General features: G+C 38.4%; 1 protein-coding gene across 2 annotated transcripts; it reads left to right on the plus strand.

The window, feature by feature from the left end:
- The first annotated feature begins 1,809 nt into the window (after window positions 1-1,809).
- On the plus strand, window positions 1,810-18,365 carry LOC108432646 (von Willebrand factor A domain-containing protein 5A-like). 2 transcript variants are annotated; one of them, XM_017706632.2, is made up of 16 exons: window positions 1,810-1,909; window positions 2,051-2,103; window positions 4,580-4,782; window positions 5,020-5,242; window positions 5,997-6,163; window positions 6,398-6,512; window positions 7,037-7,203; window positions 7,298-7,386; window positions 7,500-7,644; window positions 10,109-10,188; window positions 11,141-11,255; window positions 12,675-12,833; window positions 13,512-13,618; window positions 14,032-14,249; window positions 14,338-14,385; window positions 18,209-18,365. In XM_017706632.2, exons 2-16 carry the CDS (start codon window positions 2,064-2,066, stop codon window positions 18,286-18,288), a joined length of 1,956 nt encoding a protein of 651 aa, XP_017562121.2. In that variant the 5' UTR covers window positions 1,810-1,909; window positions 2,051-2,063; the 3' UTR covers window positions 18,289-18,365. The 2 variants fall into 2 exon arrangements, with proteins under 2 accessions (XP_017562121.2, XP_037398295.1); XM_037542398.1 differs by having other exon boundaries at window positions 1,872-1,965.
- Window positions 18,366-19,489: the final 1,124 nt, after the last annotated feature.

Raw genomic sequence — 19,489 nt, forward strand, 5'->3', positions numbered from 1 at the left:
GTGTGTGTGTGTGTGTGTGTGTGTGTGTGTGTGTGTGTGTGTTTCAGTGCTCAGTCTTTCTGAGAGTGTTTGTGTCGGTAATGACCCGCAGGACTGCCAGGTTAAAGAAGAGGATTTTGGGCTCTAAACTTCATCCGTTCTTTAGCTAGAGATTTTCTGCCCACTGCAAACAGCTTCAGATGGTCTTACAACCAGCACTTTATTTACTTAAAACACTATCACTTGTGTTGTTTGTCATTATATTGCCAAAAAAAAATCATTTGGTATAATATCAGCATTTTATTAAGTAATGATCCTACTCGAGAATGTTCCTAAACTCCAAGTTTTGTTATCGTTTTATATTTGTAGCAGGCTAGTTTGTCAAATAATAAATTAAACATTTAAGTTTACAACTAATAAACGTTAATGTTACTGTTCGAGCTACTTTTGTAAGCCATGTTCATAGAAAAAAACTGTATATTTTGCTTTCAAACAAAATAGTAAAATAAAAATAAAATAAATAATAATAGGCTATACACAGTCTAGCTAGTTGTTTAATTGTATAATATCTGATCATGATAAACACTCATCTATAGCTTTGTGCATGTACACACACACACACACACACACACACGCACACACATACATTTTCTAAGCCACTTATCCTACTGGGTCGTGGGGTGCAGGTGGAGCCTATCCCAATGATCATTGGGTGGAAGTCAGGAAACACCCTGGACAGGTCGCCAGTCCATCACAGGGCAGATGCCCAGAGAGACACATACATTCACCCAGACTTTCACACTTTAAATTTAGTTTAGCATGTCCAATCAGTCTGACTGCATGTCTTTGGACCAGAGCACTTATGCATGTAATAGAGTTAAATGTTATTTCACTAATCATACTCAGAAATACCATTGTAGCATGACAGTATAACAGCTGCCCAGTCACTAACTTTCAAACGTGTGTCCTCTGTGCTGATATACAGACGGGTAATTGGAGAAACATATTTTCAGAAAAATGAACTGAGAGATGTAAAACGCTTATTACTGTAATTACATCTCAGACAATGAGCTGCTAAGTCACTGTAAAGGGAACAATTTGACCTATCCTAATTTAAATTAGACACACAGCTTTAATTCCACTCCAGGGCCAGTCTGAGGAATCTGCACTGAGGCAGATTCCACCCGTACTGAAGTCAGAGCCATCACCTACGCTACACCGCAGACACATGAAGCTCGAGCTTAGAGCAGCTACCAAAAAAACTAAGAAAAGCTCAAAAACCAGTGGCTGCTTGGTGATGTTTGGTTTGTTTAGATGTACTGAAGCACACATTTCAACAACGAGGATCAGGAACTTGATCATTCTAGAACAACCCGATTGCTGTTCCAGCAAAAAGCATGAACATATGGAGAAAAACAATATGCAGTAAAGACTGAATGTAAATTAAAACAGCTGAGGATTTTGGACATTAGAGGAAAAGACGTAGTTTTTTTCCTCCCTACAGTGATCACTAAAACTGCACTGTATATAAAATGAAATGTCAATGCTTCTCTGTTTTGATAAAGATGTTGAATGTCTTGAACAGACATTTAAATAAAATATATGACAAAAGGCAAAAAACAATATTAACAGGTAAAAATGATAATTTAGTAAAATGCAGTTAAATCTTGGTACAATTTAATTTACTAAATCAATTCAACTCTGCATGTCAGCCTGAAACAATGGAAATTAGTATAGAGCTTAAGTCATGAACCGTGTATTAATTGGAGGGGGCGGGGTTTCGCAGCCCTACATGAATCTACTGTTACAGCCGGAGCTCATCTGAGTAAATGAGCTGCTGCCTCACTGCGCTGGGAGTGAGTAACGCTACGACGCTACGACGCTGAATTAGACTTAACACAGCTTTAATTTAGCTCCGCTGCAGCTAAAGGTAAATTCACTTTCACTTCACTTGTTCGGTTTTCGAGGTCACTGACTGACAGTAAGGTCTGGTTTTCTGTTCATAGTTCACTAAATAGTCTGACTCTCCTCTGAAAGCTAACTGTGCTCTAACCTGTGTTTGGTGTTGCAGGAAGCTGAAAAAGATGGCGAACTGCGGCTTAGTGTCCGTCACAAATGAACCAAGTAAGTTATGAACGAGGCTGGGAGGGTTACTTTAAAATGGGGTCCCTTACAAATGACTGATAACCTGTTAAAAATTTGTAATGGTAACCTGGTCCGAGGGATTACTGTATTAAAGCAACGTAATCGAATTACTTCCCATAACATAATTATGGAAATAATTAAACGAAGAAAAGACAAAAATCATTTCAACAAGACTTTTCCAAAAAGAATTTAGTCGAACACAAGCCAAGTATCGAACATGACACTGTACAAGAAGATAATAAAAAGTGGTCTCACAGAAGTGGTCACTGATCTCACATTTAGCAAAATGACCAAAGCTACGAGGAGCAATATATGTCGAAATATTTTGAACAGGTGACAGATTTGTAGTGTAAACCTGGTCGAGATTAGGCAAGTATACGCACAGTGAAAAGGGTGATCATTTCAGAAATCAAGGCAAGAAAAGAACTGAGTGATTTTAACAGGGAAATAAAAAATAGGGACTAAAAGCTTTGAGACTAAAACTCAGGGAAACGAGTAATCGCTGTATAGTGACCGAGTTCATTTAACATGCAAATGCAGTGTAGTTAAAACTGTACTGCTGTCCTGGGACTTTTCCTTACTGGCCTTAGTTGTTAGCATGTCAAAGTCAAAAGATCATTAAGGTATACATCTTACTTTGAGATCCCTCATTAACGATAATCAGAAATAGAGGTCATTTTAAAAAATAACTGGTCATCATGTGCGTTCTGTCTGCTAAAACGCTGTACTGGCTCTTACGGTTTCCTGTTGGTGGGTCATGCTCGGACTTTGATCATCATAAATGTAGATGCTCCCTAACATGTCAGCAGTTTGCAGAAATGACGTGCTACGAGTGTAAAAAGGCACTGTTATGAAAACTTAAGATCTAATAATCTAAACAGATTCATATTTAGATTAATATTTAGATTCTGGTAATATGGAGATCAGGGTAAATGATGAACAGCTCAGATATCTTCAGGGAAATGCTGCAGATTTCAGTTCTGCTAATAAAAATAAAATACTTGCAAAAATTCTGTAGGTTGGCTGAATAAAAGATTGGCAGCTTTTATTCCGCCCATAAATTAAAAAAAGTGTGTGTGTGTGTGGGGGGGGGGGGGGGGGTATTTAAAAAATCTCTCCTGGCAGCAGGACCTTTGCCCACCTCTTCTTCCCCAAATTAAAAACACTTCTACATAATTTGTGTGACACATCATTTAAATTTGATAAAAGCTGACAAGTTTATGCGCATGTTGTTTGAATCCTGCTGTTAGTCACTCTGTTTTTATAATGTATCTGTCACCTGATTAGTTTTTTTTGTTATAACCATAAAGCAATAAAGTTTTTGTGTGCTTATTACATAGTGCTGTTACCACCCAACCCTGATTACGAAACCTCTCATTTCTTTGGCTAAAAAGGCTTTTTAATTGAGGAAAAAAAACTTTTAGAAGTAATGAATTAGTTTTTTTACACAGCATCATTAAAATAGCTAAATTTATAATTCAGCATCACATTTAAAAGTCACCCTCATCAATCAGGAGTGTATTGTGGTGTGCGCCAAGGGCCCTGCACTGAATGGAAACTTAGGAGTTGTGGCCATGCAAAGTGGCTCTTGGAGAGTGCCACGCTCCCAGTTAAAAAGGATTGATGGTGTTGTTTTGTGGGATAGTTGTAGTTGTGTTTATTAAAGTAGTTGTGTCTGAGGAGGGCGATCTTTGTAGTATCTCTATGGAAAACATGATGAGTCCATATACTCTCTCCTGACACATGGATGACCCCAGATATTTCTTAGTTTATTAGTGTAAATTTAGGAAAGCTTCGATCACCATCACAGATATTGTCAGTAAAATTTGATTTGCAATTTCAATGCTTCTTTTGACCTTTTAACCCCATTTGTCAGTGTCCTGCTATACAGTTCACTAGAGCATTGTCTGTTTTAATCATTTTTAGGGAAAATATAAACCTCATTAACACCTCTCATAGCTAAACCAGCTCCAATCTTCAATGTTTCATCTTCATTGTCTTTATATTTAATTTATTGAAATAACCTCTTAGATCAGCATTAATTTAGTCTCTGTTCCTTTTCTTTTTTCTCCCGACTCATATTTTCAACATCTGTCCTGCTCTCCGCTGCTTGAGCTCACCATTTCATCAGCTTAAATTTGTCACACAAATCTCCGTGGCTGCACAGTGTAGGGACATAATGTACATGTCCCCTACATAAAATCAGGTTTTCAGAATGCTGTGTTAGCCAAAGATATTTCTACCTAGATGTGCTGCTTGTATGTTAATAAAAAAAAAGTCAAAGTAATTTCTCATCTTGCTGCAGTCCCCCTAGGTGACGACCCTAATGACAGTGACCGTTTTAAAGATTTTATTCTAGGTTGTAGGTGTAAGCACTGACACTTCTTCTGTTCAGTATTTTTTGTGGAATAACCAACCAGCTGACTAAGTCCCTCCTTTTTTGTTCCTTTTTCAGTTCCTCTGAAGAGCATAGAGGTAGATTTGCAGGTTAAAAGTCATGTAGCTACAGTGAGCTCCACTCTGCAGTATGTAAATGAAGAAGAGCGCCCCCTGGAGGCCCTGTTTGTCTTCCCCATGCCTGCAGAAGCTGCTCTCTGCCACTTCAGTGCCAAGATAGCAGACAAGGAGATAGTGGCGAAGGTGCAGGAGAAAGAGAAGGTGAGAAAGAGGAACAGAGTCACCAGATGAGCACCTTTTTAAGCCTTAAATCTAAGCATGTCTTCTGTTAGTGCTTTTCTTTACATTAATATGATTTACACCTTGTTTCACTTGTTGTTGAGTACTGAAAGATACTTGTAATGAATAGGAAATAAATTAATTTCTGCTAAGCTACTTCTCTGGAAAGGAAAATGAACCTGTAGAGCTCCAGATTGTATTATTTTGTCTGTACTTCAGGCGCGGGAGGAGTATGATGATGCGATTGCTTCAGGAGATCAGGCCTTTCTGCTGGAGGAAAGTGAAGAGAGTGCGGATGTGTTCAGGCTGAGTGTGGGGAGTCTGCCTCCTGGCCAGAGTGCTGCTGTCACCTTCGTGTACATCATTGAGCTCTCTGTGCAGGCTGACCATGCCCTGCGCTTCTGCCTGCCTGCAGTGCTGAACCCCCGTTACACACCACCAGGTGCCACACAACTGCTTCAGCTCACTGAAAGACACATCTTTCCATGATGAACCAAACACACCAACCTGAACAACATGACACCTGGCCTGTTACACATTACAGCCTTGGTCTGAAATTATCATCCAGACCTGAATATGGTTCAGCACCAAGTTTAGAATGTGAACATGACTGTATCGGCACAAAATAAAGCAGGGGAAAAACAGCCAAAGTCTGTTATCAGTGGGCAGGCTATAATAAACTTGCAACTAAATATGAACTTCACCCAAGCCTTTGACAAAAGTTGTCTGGGAAATGTTAGACTGATGCTGAGTCATCTTCTCACAGTGCAGGGATGGACAGAAACACCTGTGGATTTTTTTCAAGTTTCAAGCAAGAGTGGAGCTTGATTTTCTTTTATCCACTAAAGATGAAATCAGATAATGGTGACAGTTTTGGTGGTGTACCAGGTCTTGCATGGTTGTTGGGAGTCTTATTTCCTCGAAATCTTTTAATCATTTTTTGAATTTTTCTTAATTTATTTTCCTTTAAATTTCCTCTTCATAATGGGTCATTGTATGGGTAATCACAATATCAACTAAAAAATGAATAACGTACATAATGCAACATTTTGATTGGACATTAATAAATGAAAGACAGTATCTGACTTTTGCACATTGCTGTTTATAGTAATATACATCATGTCACATTGCACTAGATAACTCAGTATAAGGAACAAACATGTAAATAATCTCTGTTTCCTCTGTTTTTATCTCAGGTACAGGTGGTGGTATAGTGTCGGAGATAATATCATCACCAGCAGGTGTTCCCTACTCTCTCTCTCTCATTGCCCATGTGAGCTCTCCCAACCCAATCACTAAAGTAGAGTCCAGATGTCCTCTTGAGCCTCTGGTGTTCCTCAGTGCAGACCACATGAATGCAAAAGTATGAGTGTGTTTTAAAAGAAAGAATGTACATGAGCAGAGGAGAAGTAATAGATATCATACGTTTAAATGTATGATAAATGTTTATCTTCTCAGAACTAAAAAGGTGCAGATGTTTCAGATTGAAGTAGTCTTATTTATACAACTCTTTCTATGGCAAATATGAAATCCTTATGCTTGTGTATGTGTGTGTGTGTGTGTCTGTCTGTCTCTCTGTGTATGTGTGTGCATGTAGGTGAGTCTGTCTGCAGGTCATATGTTTGACAGAGATGTTGAGCTGTTCCTATATTATCAGAACGTGCACCAGCCCACTGCTATAGTGGAGGCAGGAGAGCCCACAGCACAGCCAGGTAAACACTAAACACAGAATTCCAGTTGATTTAAGTGAACAGCATGAGTATACTTCCCAGATGTTACACAACAAACCCCCCCCCCCCCCCCCCCCCCCCCCCCCCAAAAAAAAATTTACCTGTAAATGCGTAGATATGAAAGAATTATTTTGCGTCCTTTAATTTAATCATTTGTCAGAGCCACATTTAATGTGTAAATCGCAGATTGTTCCTGAGTGGGGTATAAATACTCAAACTGTACCCGATCTATTTTATATATCTGAAAGGGGCTGAACGTTTTGAACATTCTGTTGAGAACAGTAATCAGTTGTGCATTGATTATGATGTTGGATAGTGGCTCTTATTACTTGTTTGCAAATGAGTTATTGTAGTCTAAAAGTAAAGCAGCCTAGAAAAGTATTGTAGTCATGGCAACAGTTACTGTCATTTATTGGAGTTACTAAACACGTTTTCTTTCTGTTTTTTGCTTTTGTCTTTTTTTGCTTTCTTTCCACTGCACCTTCTCTTATTTCTCCTTCCTGTAGGAACTCTCATGGGAGACCCTGTGGTCATGCTAAATTTAGAGTTCACTGAAGCACTGATGTCATTTGCATTTTGCGGTGAGTTTGTGTTCGTAGTAGACAGATCTACTAGTATGAGCTGCGCGTTGCATGGAGAAAAAGATGCACAGAGACGCATTGACAGTGCCAGGGTAAGACTCAACACTAAACTGACTACATTTTTTAATGAGAATTAAAGTACATTTAGGTTGAACAACATTTATTAATAGTCTTTGATATTTTTAGGACACTCTGCTCCTACTGTTGAAGAGTCTCCCTCTGGGATGTTACTTCAATATCTATGGCTTTGGATCACACTATGAGCCCTACTTTCCGTGAGTGAATTTATATCATAGTCTAAGTTCATGAATGAGCCACTTTCAGACAGGAGGTGATTCAGGACTTGTTTAACATTCAGGACTTGTGTTTGTGTGTTTGCTGTCTTCAGGAAGAGTGTGGAATATACTCAGGAGACAGTGGACCAGGCTGTGAAGAGAGTAAAGAAGATGGAACCAGACATGGGTGGCACTGCGATTGTGCTGCCTCTGGCACACATCTATAGTCAGCAGTGCATCCCTAACCACCCCAGACAGGTAACATCATCTCACCTGACACTTTCCAGCTGTGTGCCATCATTTCAGTCCAGCTTACAGTCTTCATGAGGACACTTACCTGATCAGCAGACTTTTTATCTGTGCCACACAGATGTTGATAAGAGCTAATTATATATTTGTCACCAATGACAATTAACTGCACTTGGTTTTGGGTGTGTATTTCTGCTTGTGTTCCACCCAAAAATGATTGTTCACAGCTATTGCAAGGTCAGACATGCTTTGCAAAACATTAACAAAAAAGTTCCATTCAGCATAATAAGAAATTGAAGCTTGCAACTGAGTTTTTGTTGACATACCTACATTTAGAGTGTGTTCTGATTCATTCAATACAACACATACTGTATAAGAATAACATATCTAGCATACAACCCCTTATTTGACCTCAAAAATGAAAAGATAAGAGAACTATTTTTTTTTACCATTCAGAGCCTGGTTAAGATGAGCTAAATGGAACATTTTCATGTGGGGAAGGCTCTTGTTTAGGGCTGAACCACACTAATTGTTAGAGTTGTTGGTGGTGTTGCTCACCACTGTCACTGGCACCAAGTTGTTTAAAGTGCTGTGGAAATGCCACTGTCAATAAATTGTGATCTAACATGCCACAGACATTTTTGGAGCATTTAACTACAATTAAATAATATTAAAGTATGTAAATATGCCACCGATCAGGCATAACATTCTTTGTTTTTATGCTCATTGTCCATTTTATCAGCTCCACCTTCTATATAGGTGCATTTTGTAGTTCTACAATTACAGACTGTAGTCCATCTGTTTCTCTGCATACTTTGTTAGCCTCATTTACCCTGTTCTTCAGTGGTCAGGACCCCCATGAACCCTCATAGAGCAGGTCCTATTTGGGTGGTGGATCATTCTCAGCACTGTAGTAACACTGACGTGGTGGTATGTAAGTGTGTGTTGTGCTGGTATGAGTGGATCACTCTTACCTTGTCAGTTCACATTGTAGATGTAAAGTCAGAGACGACAGCTCATCTCTTGCTGTACAGTATGAGCTAGTCATTGTCTGGTCCTTCATTAGTGGTCACAGGATGCTGCCCACGGGACACTGAGGTGTTTAAAAATTCCAGCTGCCCTGCTGTGTCTGATCCATTCAGACCAGTACAACACACACTTAAATACCACCATCACATCAGTGTTACTGCAGTGCTGAGAATGATCCACCAGGCAAATAGGACCTGCCCTGTGAGGGTCCATGGGGGTCCTGAACACTGAAGAGCAGGGGGCTAACAAAGTATGCAGAGAAGCAGATGGACTACAATCTGTAACCGTAGAAATACACCTTTATAGTAAGTGGAGCTGATAAAATGGACAATGAGTGTAGAAAAAAGGATGTTATCATATTGTTATGCCTGATCAGTCTGTTTTGCTGAAATGTTTAAATTGGAGCAGTTTTATTTCAACAGTAGACAACACTTTGCACAAAATTATCTGGTTTGTATTTTGTTATTTTTGTTGATTTTTGTTAGGAAAAACCTGGAATGATTGACTTTGCCTTTAGTCAAAATGTTTGTTATATATCACATCTTTGGGTGTGTAAGTTTGATTGTTGGTTACACTTTTCTGTGATCTTCTTGTATATCTGCAGCTTTTCATTTTTATGTTTCTGTCTGGCACATCATGAAATGCAGTGTCTTGTTCACACTATCAGTTTGGCCTGTTTGGTGTGTCAGGTGGAGATTCACAAACATTCTGACAATCGTGCTTTGAAAGTAGCTAAAAAGTAGCCACTACTCTTTCTGGAAAAGTAGCAAAATTGTAGCTAGCTACAAATTTGGAGAAAGTAGCTACAAAGTAGCTAACTACTCATTTTTCAGTAGCTATCCCAACCCTGAGTACTACAACAGTAGTCATTAACATTTGTTCCTGTCTCCTAACTGTAATCTTGTGGCACTGCAAATGTCAGGCACAATTGACGTCAAGTCCCAGTCTGATATTACAATGCCAAAAATCCACAAAAAAAGATGCATCACCTTGAAGGAGAATAAGGAGACTGAGATACAGGAATAACAACCGTTCTAACATACAGGCTTTTGTACCTGCAGCTATTTGTACATCTTCTAATAATTAAGCAGGAGACACAAGCAGTAGACAGTATACACTCATGACCAGTCATGTGTAGCTGTCAGTGATTACATCATCGACCTTGTTACATAACTGCTAAGTAATTCTTGTGGCTTTATCAGGTTGGCTCAGTCTGTAATCACTGAATATTTACAGAGGTAAGCGAGGCTTAATAATCACACATCAAGGATGTAATGAGAAATAAGTGAAACAACTGCAATGTAAATAAATGAAAACAAGAAAAGTAAAATAAAACCCACTCTGTAAATACAGAGAGCCAGATATAAGAGAATATGTGGATGTCAGGATTGGCATTAATATGCATGCATTTTTTTGTCAGTGTAAGTTTCTTCTTTCTCTGCAGCTGTTCATATTTACTGATGGGGAGGTGAAGAACACCAGACAAGTTCTTTCTCTCGTGAGAGACAATGCTGATTTCCACAGGCATGTGTTGGTGCTACTCAAGACTAGATCATTTATTAAATATGTATGTTCACTGGATGCAAAATGTCTGCATTGAGCAATCGAAATGCTAAATGTTTAAAATATAACATATAGACATAATACATATAATAATACAGAATGCCAATTATACATCTATAAATCTACAGGTCTCTCCGATCATATGAGAATATGATGTGAATGTGTGTACTGTAAGACAGCTTACTCTAACTCAAACGAAAGAAAGGAATATGGGAGATGGGGATGCTGAAACAGGCTGTATCACCTCTAGATTACAGGGCTTCAACAGTTAATAATAGAAATAATAAAAAGTTTCTAATAAATTGAAGATAGTAAAAACCCATGCATGATTGTTTTAGAGTGAAGTTTGTATTTTTACAGTAATACATTTTCTTTACTGTGAGCCAAATCACTTTTTTCCACAACTGCTAGCCACTAAAAATAAAAACAGCAAAGAGGAAAAATGTGTGCAGAGTTATAGGCCAGTTCTGAGCCCCATGGCAGCCTTTTATCATTTTAAACAAACAATACAGGCAATATAAACAAAAAAGCCTCTGCAAGCTATACCCATAAACCAATCCTCTGTGTCCTGACATAGATATGTTTATGTGTGACTTTCCAAAGTATGAATCAGCTTGTAGAATGTGGCTGTTTAACTATTCAGTCAGCAGAACTCTCTTTAGAGGTATAAATATTTGATTACATTAGTAAATCCATCAGTACATGATCATTATTTCACTATTATTGAGTAAAGTAAACTATCTGGAGTGAGAATAGATGGTTATGTGATATGATCTAGGCTTATGTTTTTCCAGGCCATTCAAGTCATGTACTGTTTGGTCAAATTCTCTTTAGGGGTATAATATATGAAGGATTTAAGTGTTCATGTATATAATGCAGATATAGTGACTGATGTTGCTTTGTTTCACAACAGGTGCTTCACGTTTGGGATAGGTGAAGGTGCGAGCACCGCACTCATCAGAGGAATGGCTCAGGAGGGATGTGGTCACGCCCAGTTTATCACAGGCACTGAGCGCATGCAGCCAAAAGTAAAGCTGGGGGCAATATGGTCAAATTGTAAAAATGCTAATAGAAACCATAGGAATTTATACAATCTGGTAGCACCAAATAATTACAATTTTTTACCTTAATAACATCAACATTGGTCCTTAATGATTTGACCTGATTTAATTTACTTGCAGCAACATATATACAAATTAAATTGTTTATACTTAAGCCAGGATTGCACTAAACACTTTTATCCTGATATCCTGAGTCTGTGCTGGTTGGTGCTAGTCTGCAGATTTTGGGTCAGTCAGAGTTGACTGTTGGGACAATAATTCAAATAGTGTTTAAAAGGCACAAACTATTTTTTTTTTTTTGCCTCTTGATTGAATTTCAGACCAGTTGGAGTATATCAAACGCTAACTGTGAGTGTAATCTAGTAGTGCATACAGGTCAGCTACTCAATCTAAATAGATCTCCACAACAGTTATTGAAACCTGATAGCGCAGAAGAAGTAATTACTGTAAACAAATAAAGAAAATGCAGTGCTTTTAAAGAACTGACAATACACACATTGTGGAATTCCCCTTTTCCTTCACCAGCGCCTTAAGGGGAGCTTTTGTCTAGGAGCATTGGCTATGTCATAGACATTCTGCCATGTGTTATTTCATTTACTTTTGTCTTAAGTTTTGGGTCATACTAAATGGGAACCTGTAAGGTAGTAGGTGAAGAGGCTGGAGGCAAGTGCTAGTTTTTTATTGCTGTCAGATTTAACAGTGCAGAAACAAGCAGAGCAGATACACTCATTTAAAAGGTAAAATAAACAAAAGAATAAAGAAAACCAATTGATTGAAGCAAACTAAAACAAAAATTTTTAATGAGACAGCATACAAACTAGCAGTACAGAGCACATCGACACACAAAGGGTCACATAGCAAGATAAAGGGGCTAAGCAAACACAGAGGTAAAAACCAGTTGAGTGCGTGTACATCTAAAACTCAAACTGCCAAACTGATCAGTCATGTTGTTTATGTACTGTTTCAGTGCAAACTGTGTTTATCTGCTTCTCTAGTAACAGGAAGATGTTTGTGTTGGTAGAAATCCAAGTAGGGTTAGCAGTAATATATAAGCTGTGTAGAGTGTGATTCAAATAGCTTAGTGTCTTATCCCCAGTATTGCCAAACAAATCTGCAGGAAGCATTCAGATAGTGTAAGATACTCAGTTTTTCAATCTGTTAGGAATTTAAAAACTGTAGGCTTTAGTCATGGATGTCGCATAATAACTAGATTGGGATATTTTCCAGTTAAGTAGTCATTTCCATTATGTAGAGCATTTAATTATCAGAAAAAGATGTATGACCCTTTAAAGGTGTTATTCATGCTCTGTCCTGTCTGCTCCACACTGCATACTCATTAAACACCTTTTTTATTTAACACATTCTTGCCTTCTTTCTTCTTTCTAGGTAATGCAGTCCCTCCGCTATGCTCTGCAGCCAGCTGTGGTTGATATTAATGAAGAGTGGACGGTCCCAGTGGGCATGTCCACTACACGCCTGAGCCCACCTATTAACACAGTCTTCTCTGGTGAAAAGGCAGTGATTTACACTCAGTTGAAAGGAGAGGTGAGAGCTTTTATCAAACTGACATTTACTGAATTCAGTGTCTGACACATACATTCCACAGTTAATTCATTGATTTTTGGTTACTACTGTTTAAGACAAGTAGAGCAACTTGCTGGCTGGCAGCAGTCAGTGGCAGAATCTGTTTACTGGCACTAGACCTAGTTTTCAATTTAGTGAACACTGGTAATCCAGCTTGTGCTCCTATCAGCAAAACCGAAAGGTGTTAAAGTTTCTAACATCTCAGTATACAGTTTACAAAATATATCCCTTTCACCCATTAGGACACAGGATTGCAGGGATTACATAATAATTTAAGTAAGACATGAAAAATTATGGATTCTGTCACATTGAGGGATCTCTTGTACTATGTCAAATGGGTGCATCACTCCAAAATCAATAATATATATACACAAAAACTCATATCTCCAATATGAGAGCTGTAGAGGAGAAGGTGAAACATACTTTACGTTTAATGCAAGTCAATGGAACAAGACATTTTTTTGTTTTGTTGATTTCAGCCATTTCTTTTGATACATTCATCATGAAATTTACACATAAATTAAAGAGAAATAAACATTTTCAAATGGTCCAAAACTGACAGATGACAAAAATGGAGATATAAGGTTTTGTTATATGTGTATATGTTATTGCTTTATGCATTTCTTCCTCTACCTGTAGAGTCAGAGCTCAGACTCTGAGGGGACTGTAACAGTAAAGTACCGTCTAGCTGATCAAGAAGTCACCAACACACTCAGCTACTGCCTCAAGCCTGCTGAGAATACAGGGTAACATTCAGTTACATGTACAATCTGTAATCTCCACTGTTCTTGGTTCTCTCAGTAGAACAGCTTCATCTTCTTAAATTGGTTATTATGAAATTTTAATGCAGATGACTACAACATGCTATGCAGGTGGGCTTAGTCTAACTTTAGGATGAACTGTGCACAGGCAAGGAATTTTCATGAACACTGTCCATAAATATCAGCTGAATGTTCATTAGTTGTACTATTTCTGTTTCTTTTTTATAAGTTGTGAGAGTACCCACCCTTACTCAAGAAGACTACATTTGCTAACTAGATTTGATAACTTGATACTGATGGCTGTAACAAGAACTAATTTGTGTAGTTACATTAGGCAGGCCAGCTATGAACTCAGTTGGCTTCATCACCCTCACACAGCTTATACACTGTCTGTTCAGACTGTCCATCCACAGACTGGCTGCTCGCTCTTTGATCCGCTCTCTGGAACAGGATGAGCAGAATGAGGGAGCTGAGAAAGAGGCTTTAAAGGCCAGAGTGGTGGAGCTCAGTCTGCAGGCTGGTTTGAGCAGCTCACACACAGCCTTCATTGCCGTTTTTAAGGGCAGTGGAGAGGCTGTGAAAGGACCACTGCTAAGGAGGAGAGTGCCTACAGTAGGTTAGTTTTGCTTTATACTAAACTTCCTATTGTGGTATTGTCTTAGGCACAAAAACACCATGTCCTGTTTTTGTGTGCTTGTGTTCAGGGTTGATGCAAAAGAAGGCAATGTTATATTCTTTGGCTCGCCAAACTGGTAAGTTACTGAAAGTGGAATTTTCTTAATATGATTCAGTCCTAAGAAAAGTATGGATATCTCTTATTTGTTTTGTATTCAGATTTTGCATAACCATAGCAAAAGCAGTATCTAACTAATAATGTAGTAATGCGTGGTAGGTGGGGTAGCCTGTCCGTAACTGTGAAATAAGAAAGGATTGTGTACCTTTGGAGAAGCGCAACAGACACTGAATACACCAGCTTGATAACTCTGCCTTTAAAGTATTATGTTTCTTAAGCTTTGAATAAAACTTAGTTTGAAATAAACTTTTTTTAGCTCACAAGTTAATATATTGATTTATTTGCTCAAATTTGACCCTAAAAAGACATTTGCCTTTTAAAAATCAGTGCTTCTTGTTATGGCTATATAAGTGGAGAAATAAAGCTTCATTAGAATGTGTTTATTACTTTCAAAGATTCAATAACCTTTATTTTCATCATATGAATGCAGGTTTTTATTAACGGACCATGAAAGTCATTTCTACTGGGTGAACACAGTTTTATATTCAGATATCTAGTGAGAGCAGTAGTGAGTGTATATTTCAAAATATACAAATGATCAAATGAGCACATTTATCATATACACTATATGGCTGACCATCACACCAATACCATTCCATTCACTTTTTGTGATTTTTAACAGCCTCCACACTCCTGGGAAGGCTTTCTGTAAGAGTGTGTCAGTGGGAATTTGTGTCCAGTCAGTGGAGCTTTGTGAGGTCAGGCAATCACAATTGACCTTCCAATTAATCCCCAACTGTTCAGTGAGATTGTAGTCAGAGTCCTGTGCAGCCCTCTGCTGTTCCTCCACACCATCCACACTTTTCATACCTGATTTTTTTTACATATCTTGGCAATATATGTGGTTTCAACACTTGAACTTACTAATTAGGAGGTGGGGGTGGAGATGGCCAACCATTGAGGAAACCAGAGTATACAGAAAAGAGATTTAATTCAAGGACATCCACGTTCATACACAACAGTATACAATGGACACAAATAATTACAAAACACCAAGACAACAAACTAGGACGCTGAAGAACTGGACCAGCCTGGGGGGAGAGCACAGACGGCACCAAAGAGAAGAAAATAACAAAAGAACTACAATAGCTTGTATTTTCGTACCTTTTCTAACTAGCAAAATTAAAATAGCTAACTGCAACTCTAAGCTAAACTAGACCAAAAGTACAGGGGGTGATACCTGCCTCCAAACTAATGTGTCTAGACACTCAGACTACCTGCGTGTGGCAGTGTAAGTGTGCACATGTTCTAAACTGTTCTTCCTCCCAGCAGGAAACCAGCTCAAACACAGTGGGGAGAAAGGGGAGACAGTAACAACAACCGTTAACAATGACAACAGCAATACATATAACGATAACATATACATATAACAGCAAACTGGGACGCAAACGACTTCACACAACAGCGATATCTAATCGAGCAGCACAGCGTGAACACAATAACAAGCGAGATGTTCTTCACCTTCCCATCAGTAAATATAAAGGAAGGAAGAGAGCCACCCCTCTCTTGGTCTGGACGCGCCCTCTGATTGGCCAGTAAGTGACAAGCATTGTAGGATGATGAATGACACCCTGATCCATCTATAAGGTGAAAGATAGACCGACTGGTGCAGAAAAGAGGAGAGAAACGAGAGCTAACGAGGGAGCACGAAAGAGAGAGAGGGAGAGAGAAAGAAAAAACACACACAAGGCACTCACATGTAACACGCCCACCCTGAAGAGTGAACATGTAAAGCATGTTTGTGATAAGTAGTATTCTAAGAAATTTCAAAGCCACCAAAACATTATCAGCAAAAACAAAGCTATTATACGCGAGATAAAGATTAAGTGACCCTTATTAGTCCCACAACAGGGAAATTTTAACTCCGCATTTAACCCATCCGTGAAGTGAAACACCACATACACTCTAGTGAGCTTACACACACACTAGGGAGCAGTGAGCACACCTGCCCGGAGCGGTGGGCAGCCCAATCTGCAGGGCCTGGGGAGCAGTTGGGGGTTAGGTGTCTTGCTCAAGGACACCTCAGTCATGTGCTGTCGCCTCTGGGGATCAAACCGGCAACCTTCCGGTCACAAGGCTGGTTCCCTAACCTCCAGCCCATGACTACAACATTGTCTGATCCAGCATACAGACAAAAATTTCAATCGCATAAGAAAAGCTCGTCTCAGACTTCTGTTGAGTTTGCCAGAGAGACCCTACTGGATAAATGGTGCACTGCATGTAAAGTCTCTGACTTTGCTTCACTGCGTGAACAAATTTTGTTAGAAGAGTTCAAAAATTGTTTGCCTGAGCATGTAGTCATTTATCTTAATGAGCATAAGGTTTCATCTCTTTCTGAAGCAGCAGTTTTGGCTGATGAGTATATGCTAACGCATTTAGACAGCTAAGGTAGACTCGTGTTGCCTGAACGACGGCCTAAACCATCCCAGTCTGCACATTTTTCTGATGAGTGTTTCTACTGTCACAAGCATGGTCATTTCATTGCAGATTGTCCAGTTTTGAAACTTAAGCAGGAAAAGCAAAACACTGGTCCAAACAAGAGCGTTGCTTTGGTAGACAGGCATCTCTCAGTTAACCCTACAACAATGACAACAGCAATACATACAACCCAATTCCAATGAAGTTGGGACGTTGTGTAAAATATCTATCTAGATATCTAATTGAGCAGCACAGCATGAACACAACAACAAGCGAGCCGAAGGCTTCCATGCAAATGCCGCTGCGCAGCTTTTGAACACGAAGTCCCACTCCTCTCTTGGTCCAGACGTGCCCTCTGATTGGCCAGTAAGTGACGAGCATTGTAGGATGATGAATGACACCCTGATCCACCTATAAGGTGAAAGATAGACCGACTGGTGCAGAAAAGAGGAGAGAAGCGAGAGCTAACAAGGGAGCACGAAAGAGAGAGAGGGAGAGAGAGAAAAAAATGCAAAAGGCACACGTAACAGGTGTCCACATACTTCTGGTCATATAGTGTATCATATATACAGTCATATAACAGTATAAACTCCTCCACGACTGTAGCGCCTCTCTCGATCATATACACAATTTAAAAAGATGGTGCTTCAAAGGTTCTGTCTAGAGCCATGAACACTTAAAGTACCCTTTGCATCATTAAAGGGTCCTTTACATCATGAAAGCGTTCTTCAGACTGTTGGAGAATGTGCTGTAGATGGTTCTGTATAGATCACTTTTGGAAGGGGTTCTGTATAGCATCCAATAGGGTTCTTCTTTTGTTACGGTCTTAAGCTTGTTACAACAGACAAACACTTTTGAATGTTCTATAGAACCTTTTTCAAAAATCATCTGCAGCACATTCTCCACCAATCCGAAGAATGATGCAAAAACACTTTAATCATGAAAAGGGTTCTTTGAGTGTACATGGCGCTATAAAGAACCTTTTTCTTTACCAAAAAATCCTTTGGAGAACCATCTTTTTTGTATAGCTCTTTGATACAGTTAGAGTTAACAGTGTTGTTACAGTGAAGGCTGTTGAGGGTAATTGGAGCGTTCCGCCTTACCCTAAATTTTTAGTTTGCTACCTGTTGATTTATTTATAGGTCTTCTTTGAGCAATGTCCAGCATAGACAAATTACGGATATTGACAGTGTTTTGCCCAATTCTGACGGTTCATATACATATGTGTCATGCAGGCAGGTGGGGCAGCCAATGGCATGAGTAGTTGTACAAATATTCATACACGCATTCATTGGATATATATTACTTATTACTTATGCATGTTATAAAAAACGTACTTCTTTCTTCCTTTTGTCTTTACAAAGGTGGTGGAGGAGGTGGTCCACGTGCAAGGATGGGTAAGATTAGTATTTACTATAAATGTATTACTCACACATACTTCTAACAGATAGCAGTGAATGGCAAGATTAAGTATACTTACAAATATTTTCATACAAGTTCATTAAATTTATCGCTGTTGTCGGAAGAAAACCTCGTATCTTCAAAATAGTAACTTTACAGGAGAAGGAAAAATGCATACTTTACAGGAAAAGGAAAAAGCATACTGTGCTTTTAATGTAAGTTTGTACTTTTAATGGTATGTTTCTTTTGGTTCATTCATCGTGAAATTTGCACACAATGTAAAGGACAACAGGCATTTTCAAATTAGTTACTTATTACTTATACATGTTTTTTTCCTTCTTCCTTTACAAATGTGGTGCATTCTGTTAAAAGAAAGGTGACATTTAGTATTACTTTTTTTATAAACGTATATAAACATGCTAATTGCTTACATATAGAGGCTTTAGTCAAGATTGCCTTTGTGATCTGACATATATTGCTTATTGGAGCAAAACCTCAAATCTCCAAAATGGTAACTTTACAAGAGAAGGAAAAAACTTTCTTTACTTTTAGTGTACTTTAGTCAATAGAGCCAGACTGTTTTTTTCCCCAAGTTATTTTGGGCCATTTCTTTTGGTCCATTTATAATGACATTTATACACAATATAAATGACAATAGGCGTTTTCAAATTCTGTAAAAGAAAAGAAAAGAAAGGTTTTGTCTTGACAGCAGTAATATGCATAAAAAGTATTCAAAGATAGAACAAAATTTTGTTCCTTTTCCCACATAGTTTATATAAAGTCATAATTACTTACTGATTACATATACATACTTGAAGGGCCCATATCATATATTTTTTTTAATGTTGGTTTTTCAAAATAGTTAAAGACACAGAAGTTTTTTGCTTTTTATGGACAGCTCATAACAAACATTTTCTCCATGGAAATGGTATTAGATTTGAAATAATAAGCTAAAGGTTTAAGTTGCAAATTAAAAGAAACAAGGTGAATCTGAAGGTTTAAGCTGCAGTTAATCTTGTTTTCTTGTTTTCTTTTCATCTTTGCAAAGCTGGTGGTGGAGGTGGTGGTGGTGGGTTTGGACGAATGGGTAAGATTAGCATTACTTACAGTAACATAAATGTACTTGAAGTGCTCATATCATTGAAAATATTCCTCACATTCTTCAAATAACAGTTTGATGTTGGATGAATTACTTTGTTGTACTTTGATGTTGGATGAATGTATTACTTAGAGTAAATATGTAT

Source organism: Pygocentrus nattereri, chromosome 11 (genome assembly GCF_015220715.1).
Source record: "Pygocentrus nattereri isolate fPygNat1 chromosome 11, fPygNat1.pri, whole genome shotgun sequence".
NCBI lineage: Eukaryota > Metazoa > Chordata > Actinopteri > Characiformes > Serrasalmidae > Pygocentrus > Pygocentrus nattereri.